General features: G+C 49.7%; 1 protein-coding gene across 3 annotated transcripts in view; it reads right to left on the reverse strand.

Moving 5' to 3' along the window:
- LOC112260122 (golgin subfamily A member 4) overlaps window positions 1–11,481 on the reverse strand; it is a 99,995-nt gene that overhangs the window by 18,832 nt on the left and 69,682 nt on the right. For 2 of the 3 annotated variants that reach the window (XM_042327399.1, XM_024434987.2), the window contains 3 exons: window positions 11,176–11,297; window positions 6,556–6,686; window positions 4,831–4,920 (listed from right to left, as the gene is read on the reverse strand). In XM_042327399.1, coding sequence (XP_042183333.1) covers window positions 4,831–4,920; window positions 6,556–6,686; window positions 11,176–11,297 — 343 coding nt within the window. Of the gene's footprint in view, window positions 1–4,830; window positions 4,921–6,555; window positions 6,687–9,387; window positions 9,696–11,175; window positions 11,298–11,481 lie in introns of those variants that run through there. The other variant, XM_042327404.1, reaches the window with a different exon arrangement.

Here is an 11,481-nt window from a genome sequence, read left to right on the forward strand (position 1 = left end):
CACACACACACACAGACAGGCGCACACACACACACACAGGCGCGCACACACACACACAGACAGGCGCGCACACACACACACAGACAGGCAGGCGCACACACAAACAGACAGGCAGGCGCACACAAACAGACAGGCGCACACAGACAGGCACACACACACAGGTGCACACACACACACACAGGCGCACGCACACACACAGGCGCACACACACACACACACACAGACAGGCGCACACACAGACAGGCACACACACAGACAGGCACACACACACAGACAGACAGGCACACACACACAGACAGACGCGCACACACACACAGACAGACGCGCACACACACACAGACAGACGCGCACACACACACAGACAGACGCGCACTCACACACAGACGCGCGCACACACACATGCGCACACACACACAGCGCACACACACACACACACAGACAGGCAGGCGCACACACAAACAGACAGGCGCACACAGACACACACACACAGACAGGCGCACACACACAGGTGCACACACACACACAGACAGGCGCACACACACACACACAGACAGGCGCGACAGGCACGCACACACACACACAGACAGGCAGGCGCACACACACACAGACAGGCGCACACACACAGACAGGCGCACACACACACAGACAGACAGGCGCACACACACACACACAGGCGCGCACACACACACATACAGGCACGCACACACACACACAGACAGGCAGGCGCACACACAGACAGACAGGCGCGCACACACAGACAGACAGGCGCGCACACACACAGACAGGCGCACACACACACAGACAGACAGGCGCACACACACACACAGACAGACAGGCGCACACACACACAGACAGGCGCGCACACACACAGACAGACAGGCGCACACACACACAGACAGACAGGGCACACACACACACAGACAGACAGGCGCACACACACACAGACAGGCGCGCACACACACACACAGACAGGCGCACACACACACACACACAGACAGGCACACACACACACACACACACAGACAGGCACACACACACACACAGACAGGCGCACACACACACAGACAGGCGCACACACACACAGACAGGCACACACACAGACAGGCGCACACACACAGACAGGCGCACACACACACAGACAGGCGACACACACAGACAGGCGCACACACACACAGACAGGCGCACACACACAGACAGGCGCACACACACAGACAGGCGCACACACACAGACAGGCGCACACACACAGACAGGCGCACACACACAGACAGGCGCACCCACACACAGACAGGCGCACCCACACACAGACAGGCGCACCCACACAGACAGGCGCACCCACACAGACAGGCGCCCACACACAGACAGGCGCACCCACACACAGACAGGCGCACCCAAACACAGACAGGCGCACCCACACACACAGGCGCACACACCCACACACAGACAGGCGCACACACCCACACACAGACAGGCGCACACACCCACAGACAGGCGCACACACCCACAGACAGGCGCACACACACAGACGCGCACACACACACACAGGCGCACACACACACAGACAGGCGCACACACACACACACAGACAGCGCACACACACAGGCGCACACACACAGACAGGCGCACACACACACACAGACAGGGCACACACACACACACACAGGCGCACACACACACACACACACAGGCGCACACACACACAGACAGGCGCACACACACACACAGACAGGCGCACACACACAGGCGCACACACACACACAGGCGCACACACAACACACACACAGACAGGCGCACACACACACACAGGCGCACACACACACACAGGCGCACACACACAGACAGGCGCACACACACAGACAGGGCACACACACAGACAGGCGCACACACACAGACAGGCGCACACACACAGACACACACACACAGACAGGCGCACACACACACACAGACAGGCAGGCGCACACACAAACAGACAGGCAGGCGCACACAAACAGACAGGCGCACACAGACAGGCGCACACACACACAGGTGCACACACACACACACAGGCGCACGCACACACACAGGCGCACACACACACACACACACACACACAGACAGGCGCACACACAGACAGGCGCACACACAGACAGGCACACACACAGACAGGCACACACACACAGACAGACGCGCACACACACGCAGACAGACGCGCACACACACACAGACAGACGCGCACACACACACAGACAGACGCGCACTCACACACAGACGCGCGCACACACACATGCGCACACACACACACGCGCACACACACACACACACAGACAGGCAGGCGCACACACAAACAGACAGGCGCACACAGACAGACACACACACAGACAGGCGCACACACACAGGTGCACACACACACACAGACAGGCGCACACACACACACACATACAGGCGCGCACACACACACATACAGGCACGCGCACACACACACAGACAGGCAGGCGCACACACACACAGACAGGCGCACACACACAGACAGGCGCACACACACACAGACAGACAGGCGCACACACACATACACACACACACAGACAGGCACGCACACACACACAGACAGACAGGCGCACACACAGACAGACAGGCGCGCACACACACAGACAGACAGGCGCGCACACACACAGACAGGCGCACACACACACAGACAGGCGCACACACACACACAGACAGACAGCACACACACACAGACAGGCGCGCACACACACAGACAGACAGGCACACACACACAGACAGACAGGCGCACACACACACACAGACAGACAGGCGCACACACACACAGACAGACAGGCGCACACACACACAGACAGGCGCACACACACACACAGACAGGCACACACACACACACACACACAGACAGGCACACACACACACACAGACAGGCGCACACACACACAGACAGGCGCACACACACACAGACAGGCGCACACACACAGACAGGCGCACACACACAGACAGGCGCACACACACACAGACAGGCGCACACACACACAGACAGGCGCACACACACACAGACAGGCGCACACACACACAGACAGGCGCACACACACAGACAGGCGCACACACACAGACAGGCGCACACACACAGACAGGCGCACACACACAGACAGGCGCACCCACACACAGACAGGCGCACCCACACAGACAGGCGCACCCACACAGACAGGCGCACCCACACAGACAGGCGCACCCACACACAGACAGGCGCACCCACACACAGACAGGCGCACCCACACACAGACAGGCGCACCCACACACACAGGCGCACACACCCACACACAGACAGGCGCACACACCCACACACAGACAGGCGCACACACCCACAGACAGGCGCACACACCCACAGACAGGCGCACACACACACCCACACACAGACAGGCGCACACACCACACAGACAGGCGCACACACACAGACAGGCGCACACACACACACACACACAGACAGGCGCACACACACACACAGACAGGCGCACACACACACACACACACACACACAGGCGCACACACACACACACACAGGCGCACACACACACAGACAGGCGCACACACACACACAGACAGCACACACACAGGCGCACACACACACACAGGCACACACACAGCGCACACACACACACAGGCGCACACACACACACACAGGCGACAGGCGCACACACACAGACAGGCGCACACACACAGACAGGCGCACACACACAGACAGGCGCACACACACAGACAGGCGCACACACACAGACAGGCGCACACACACAGACAGGCGCACACACACAGACAGGCGCACACACACAGACAGGCGCACACACACAGACAGGCGCACACACACAGACAGGCGCACACACACAGACAGGCGCACACACACAGACAGGCGCACACAGACACCGACACAGGCGCAAAGACAGACGTACACCCACAGACAGCCACACACAGACACCCCCACACAGACAGACCGACAGACAGACAGACACACAGACGTTTTACTCCACAACTAAGTAGAAGATTGGTGAAACAAACTGTTCATCTCTGTTAGAACTGGAACTTATAAAGGACCTGAGAGTAGGCCTATGTCGACTGGCTTAACTTTCCACACAACCAGTAATCTTTCTTCCGTCAGACACATGGGTGTTTCAAATAGAGGTCCACAGAGAGGTTGGGTCAACACAGTTGCAGTTGGTGTGGAGGTGTGTCTGTCTGTCTCAGTGTGTGTGTCCTTTGTGAGGGGGGCGAGCAGGAAACGGTATTACTGTATTGCTTCAACAGAAACCCATTGTAAATGTCAGCTATCCAATCCAAGCCGACTAAAAAAACACTGTATTGAAACACAGGCTTCAGTCTATATAGAGAAAATGGTGCCATGTGGGACTCGTACCATTAGTTTCTAGCATCTGTGCAGTCGGTGGCCGTGTCCCAAATACCATCCTATTCCCTTTATAGTGCACTACTTTTGGCCAGAGATCTATGGGTTCTGGTCCAAAGTAGTGCACTAAATAGGGAATAGGGAGTCATTTGGGACACAGTCGGTGGGAAAATACCACAGATATGGCATCCTCTTGACATCCTGTCTGCGGGGGTAAATTAAATACAGTCTGTGTAAACCGCTTAACCTGTAGTGATGGGGGTGGCGATATCCTCAAAGTTAAAATAGGCAGGCCAATAACCAGAGGGTTGCCGGTTTGAATCTGGCAGGAGTGAGCCAAGCAACCAGTGGGCGGTGGTAGTTAACCCTCAAACTGCTCTGTGGCTAATGCTACTGTATTTCGCTAGCTGTACTGCTAGCTTCACCCTGTAAACATGGATGAACTGAGATACTGTACCTCTCCACTGGCGCTGTGGGTCCTTGCCTGCAGGTCCTCCAGCTTTTTCTGTACCTGACACACTCTCTCCCCCATCTCCTCCTCTCGACTCTTGACGGGAAGAAAAAGGAAAATCACAGCTAGTCATTTCCTACAGTGTTTCATCTCTTACAAAATACTCAAAACGGCATTAGTTTCCAAAAACGGCCCCTTTTTCTTCTTTTTGTCAATATTTTTTGATAAAATTCTTTGTCTGCACATTTAATTTGTTGTTTATTTTGTCACAAATAATTCAGCTAAAAGCCCTTCAGTGTGGATCAGTATAGTCTGATATCACAGTATTGTCAGTCCGTGTTACTCTACTTCAGGCCTCCCTACTTTAATTATGTCTGGTGATGAGTGGGAGAAGACAGCTTTTACTTTAGTTTACTTAGCTGAGCAAAGCCAATCCTCAACAACCTATTTTTCCTGATGAAATCTATGTGGAAAAAAACTACTATTACAAATGACTTTTAGTTGAGGGAAATGTGAAGAGCTGAGAATTCCACGTGACTAATGGACATTTGATTTGACATGGAGCTCCTTTTCATCTATTTTGTCCAATCAGAAGCATGCAGAATATTTCAAGCAATCCTCTCACTGGCAGAATTGACATCTTTCAGTGGTGCGGTCTGACTGAGCTGATCTGCCCGGCTCTCCCACACAGCTCCCAGGCGGTCTCTTCAGTCACTCGTCAATCTTTTCAACTGATGTGAAGCCAGGACATTGGACTTGTAGCTAACCTCAACTAGAAACAATGTTTCTGCTCTCTTAATTTCATTTAGGGTATTTTTGCCTTGATTACATCAGAAGCTCTACTTTCCCATGTGTGTAGTTATTCATTCATCTGTGTTGCCACTACCATGCTGTGGTCTGCAAATGAAAAACAAATGCTATTTGTTGAATATTAGGACTAAAGTAAAAGCTCAAACTCTCTGCTTTTTAAGGAAACCACTTATTTACCCCCCTTGACAGTTAAGATGGGGAGAAAATCAGAGCTGTAAATTGTTTAACCTGTAGCCAAGTCTTTATAACCTTTATGGTTAATTATGTCTGGCATTGTAACAATATCAATGTTGCCAGCTTTACGAGGGCATAGCTGGACAAGGCCATGTGAATGACTTAAAACTAGGCTAAAATTGTCCAGAGTTTTAGTCGACTGATAATAACTAAAACAAAGGATGACATTACTAAAATGTGACGAAGACTAAAAAGTATTTAAGACTAAATCTAAAATAGCTGCCAAAATGAAGACTGCTAGAGACTGACAGGAGGGAGGTGGTTCCATGTCAGTAATAGTTTCATGAGGATGGGTGGAGTACATGTACTTTTCCTTTAAAGTTCAAAGCTGAAAAATATGTCAGGAACTGATAGGAGTTTCCATATGATAGTGCAGACTAGTGTTTTCACAATACTTGTATCACAATACTCTGAGAATCATGGCATGGAAACAAAACAGGAAGCGGACAGATTATTCTGAGGAAAACCATCCTAATGTTGGGCCAGTAACTCCTACTTGTAATCTACTTCCTAAAAGCAAACCAGTTAGTCTGTGTATAATGATTAATGTCAATAGTCTAATCTAACTATATACGTTAAATTGCACGGTCTACGTAGCTACACAGTAATAGCTGTAGTAGTAAAGTTCAAGTTACATAGGAACTACAATATAATTACATTGTGTTATTGATTCGTACTGTACTGTACCTGGAGGACCTGCTCATATCGTTGGACCGTTCTGTTTAAGTCATCATCTTTCTGGGCGATCACCTTCTGGAGCTGATTGGTCTCCTCCCGATGGCTGTCCATAAGCTCCACCTCCACGCTCTGGGCCTTCCCTGGTTGGTGGAGAAGATAGGAGGAGTGAGGAAAGAGGAGGAGTATGAGGAGGAGTGCTAATATAGGATCAGTTTGGCCTTTTAGATCAGATGAAATTGTATTAGTTACATGTGCCGAATACAACAGGTTTGATCATTTGATCTAAACTTACAGTGAAACGCTTTACTTACAAGCCCCTAAACGTCAGTGCAGTTAAAATAAATACAGATAAGAATGAGAAAAGTAACAAGTAATTATAGAGAAGCAGTAAAAAAAATATTATATACACTGCTCAAAAAAATAAAGGGAACACTAAAATAACACATCCTAGATCTGAATGAATGAAATATTCTTATTAAATAATTTTTTCTTTACATAGTTGAATGTGCTGACAACAAAATCACACAAAAATTATCAATGGAAATCAAATGTATCAACCCATGAAGGTCTGGATTTGGAGTCACCCTCAAAATGAAAGTGGAAAACCACACTACAGGCTGATCCAACTTTGATGTAATGTCCTTAAAACAAGTCAAAATGAGGCTCAGTAGTGTGTGTGGCCTCCACGTGCCTGTATGACCTCCCTACAACTCCTGGACAGTCTGTGGTGCAACGTGGCGTTGGTGGATGGAGCGAGACATGATGTCCCAGATGTGCTCAATTGGATTCTGGTCTGGGGAACGGGCGTGCCAGTCCATAGCATCAAGGCCTTCCTCTTGCAGGAACTACTGACACACTCCAGCCACATGAGGTCTAGCATTGTTTTGCATTAGGAGGAACCCAGGGCCAACCGCACCAGCATATGGTCTCACAAGGGGTCTGAGGATCTCATCTCGGTACCTAATGGCAGTCAGGCTACCTCTGGCGAACACATGGAGGGCTGTGCGGCCCCCCAAAGAAATGCCACCCCACACCATGACTGACCCACTGCCAAACCGGTCATGCTGGAGGATGTTGCAGGCAGAACGTTCTCCAATGCGTCTCCAGACTCTGTCACGTCTGTCACATGTGCTCAGTGTGAACCTGCTTTCATCTGTGAAGAGCACAGGGCGCCAGTGGCGAATTTGCCAATCTTGGTGTTCTCTGGCAAATGCCAAACGTCCTGCACGGTGTTGGGCTGTAAGCACAACCCCCACCTGTGGACGTCGGGCCCTCATACCACCCTCATGGAGTCTGTTTCTGACCGTTTGAGCAGACACATGCACATTTGTGGCCTGCTGGAGGTCATTTTGCAGGGCTCTGGCAGTGCTCCTCCTGCTCCTCCTTGCACAAAGGCGGAGGTAGCGGACCTGCTGCTGGGTTGTTGCCCTCCTCCGACCTCCTCCACGTCTCCTGATGTACTGGCCTGTCTCCTGGTAGCGCCTCCATGCTCTGGACAATACGCTGACAGACACAGCAAACCTTCTTGCCACAGCTCGCATTGATGTTCCATCCTGGATGAGCTGCACTACCTGAGCCACTTGTGTGGGTTGTAGACTCCGTCTCATGCTACCACTAGAGTGAAAGCACCGCCAGCATTCAAAAGTGACCAAAACATCAGCCAGGAAGCATAGGAACTGAGAAGTGGTCTGTGGTCTCCACCTGCAGAACCACTCCTTTATTGGGAGTGTCTTGCTAATTGCCTATAATTTACACCTGTTGTCTATTCCATTTGCACAACAGCATGTGAAATTTATTGTCAATCAGTGTTGCTTCCTAAGTGGACAGTTTGATTTCACAGAAGTGTGATTGACTTGGAGTTACATTGTGATGTTTAAGTGTTCCCTTTATTTTTTTTGATAGATAGATAGATAGATATATATATTACACACACACACACATATATATACACACACACACACACACATATATATATATATATATATATATATATACACACGGGGGTGCCGGTACAGAGTCAATGTGCGGGGAACTGGTTAGTTGAGGTAGTATGTACATGTAGGTAGAGTTAATTAAAGTGACTATGCATAGATGATAACAGGGAGTGTCAGTGGTGTGGAGGGGGGAAATGCAAAGTCTGGGTAGCCATTTGATTAGATGTTCAGGAGTCTTATGGCTTGGGGGATAGAATAAGCTGTTTAGAAGCCTCTTGGACCTAGACTTGGCGCTCCAGTACCGCTTGCCGTGTGGTAGCAGGGAAAACAGTCGATGACTAGGGTGGCTGGAGTCTGACATGGATGACAGGAAGCTTGGCCCCAGTGAAGTACTGGGCCGTACGCACGACCCTCTGTTGTGCCTTGCGGTCTGAGGCCGAGCAGTTGCCATACCAGGCAGTGATGCAACCATGCTCTCAATGGTGCAGCTGTAAAACCTTTTGAGGATCTGAGGACCCATGCCAAATCCTTTCAGTCACCTGAGGGGGAATAGGTTTTGTCGTGCCCTCTTCACGACTGTCTTGGTGTGCTTGGACCAAGACAGTCGTGTAGACCATGTTAGTTTGTTGGTGATGTGGACACCAAGGAACTTGAAGCTCTCAACCTGCTCCACTGCAGCCCCGTCAATGAGAAGGTGCTCGGTCCTCTTTTTCCTGTAGTCCACAATCATCTCCTTTGTCTTGATCACGTTGAGGGAGAGGTTGTTGTCCCGGAACCACACGGCCAGGTCTCTGACCTCATCCCTGTCTTGTTGTTGTCGGTGATCAGGCCTACCGCTGTTGTGTCAACAGCAAATTTAATGATGGTGTTGTAGTCGTTCCTGGCCGTGCAGTCGTGGGTGAACAGGGAGTACAGGAGGGGGCTGAGCATGCACCCCTGAGTGGCCCCTGTGTTGAGGATCAGCGTGGCGGATGTGTTGTTACCTACCCATACCACCTACCCATACCTACCCATACCACCTGGGGGCACCTGGGGCGGCCCGTCAGGAGGTCCAGTTGCAGACGGAGGATCCTTAGTGCCCTCAAAGCTCATCAATAAGCTATGTTGTTGAACGCTGAGCTGTAGTAAATGAGTAGCATTCTCACGTAGGTGTTCCTTTTGTCCAGGTGGGAAAGGGCAGTGTGGAGTGCAATAGAGACTGCATCATCTGTGGATCTGTTGGGGCAGAATGCAAATTGGCATGGGTTTCGGGCTTCTGGGAGTCATTTAGGCAGGTTACCTTAGTGTTCTTGGGCACAGGCACTATGGTGGTCTGCTTAAAACATGTTGGTATTATAGACACGGACAGGGAGAAGTTGAAAATATCAGTGAAGACACTTGCTAGTTGGTCAGTGCATGCTCGCAGTACACGTCCTGGTAATCCTTCTGGCCCTGTGGCCTTGTTAATTACTCACATCGGCTGTGGAGAGCGTGATCACGCAGTCTTCCGGTACAGCTGGTGTTCTCATGCCCGCTTAAGTGTTATTTGCCTCGAAGTGAGCACAGAAGTAGTTTAGCTCATGTCACTGGGCAGCTCTCGGACGTGCTTCCCTTTGTCGTCTGTAATTGTTTGCAGGCCATGCCATATCCGATGACCGTCAGAGCCGGTGTCGTACGATTCGATCTTAGTCCTGTATTGATGCTTGCCTGTTTGATGGTTTGTCGGAGGGCATAGCAGATTTTTTATAAGCTTCAGGGTTAGAGTCCTGCACCTTGAAAGCGGCAGCTCTAGCCTTTAGATTAGTGCAGATACTGCCTGTAATCCATGGCTCCTGGTTGGGGTATGTACGTACTGTCTGAGTGGGGACGACGTCATCGATGCAGTTTTTGATGAAGCCAATGACAGATGAGGTGTACTCCTCAATGCCATTGGAGGAATCCCGGAACATATTCCAGGCTGTGCTGGCAAAATAGTCCTGTAGCTTAGCATCTGCTTCATCTGACCACATTTTTTGATCATACTGAAATGGACAAGAGGGACCTGATGCGCAATCAGATTTAACACTCCTACTCTGATGCGGCTTTCGAATACAGGCCCAGAATCTAAGCACAAAGTAGACCTTGAAATTCACATATTCCAAAACAGTCACTCACTTCCGCTATTGGAATACAGTGTTAATGACTGGACTACAGTGAAAACATATGGTGATTCATTCAGAAAGAGACTGTTTCTTAACCTCTATTTCACCTCTACTGTTCTGTCTGAAAAGTCACTCATCTTTCAAATTAATTTAATTTAATCTAGAAAAAAATATTCAAATGAGTCCTACAAGGACACCAACACCAATTATACTTTCATGCATGTGGATTTTACTCAATTCCACACATTCATGACAAATGATAAAACAATTAAGAATTTGTATTGGTGAAGTTTGAGAGTACTGTTAGACTATAAACTAACAACTTAAACCATTTGTTACACAAAACAAATTTACTTTTGAAACAATGATTTAATATTGTATATTCATTTCTAAGTGTTTTGGGCAGTGACAGTCAATGGTAATAGTAACATAAGTAGCTAGAAGCATAAACCCCAAAAAACTTGCTGAGGTGCTGACTAATAGAAAGTGAACTGTAGAAAAAGAAAACTGACTTTATTAATCTGAAGTTTCAATGGGAATACAGTGTCTCATCATTCAACGGCACTCCCTCTCACCAATGGTCTCCTTCACTGCAGCAGTCAGCTCCTGTTCTTTCAAAGCCATCTGTGTGTTGAACTCCCTCATCAGCTGCTTCAGGGACGAGTTGTGCTTAATCTCCAGATCTTCAACCTCAAGCCTGTTCAATGGGGAGAATAACATAAAATACAGTATGGATGGAGAGAAAACACAGAAGACGACATAATTTGAAAGTAAAAACAGGAATAATGGAAAGGGAAATAAACACAATTATTTTCTGAACTCAAATGACAAAGGGCTTTCTCAACAATTGTATTTGTTTGATTGTTTGACTAAGGCAGAAC

This window comes from Oncorhynchus tshawytscha, linkage group LG01 (assembly GCF_018296145.1).
Source record: "Oncorhynchus tshawytscha isolate Ot180627B linkage group LG01, Otsh_v2.0, whole genome shotgun sequence".
NCBI lineage: Eukaryota > Metazoa > Chordata > Actinopteri > Salmoniformes > Salmonidae > Oncorhynchus > Oncorhynchus tshawytscha.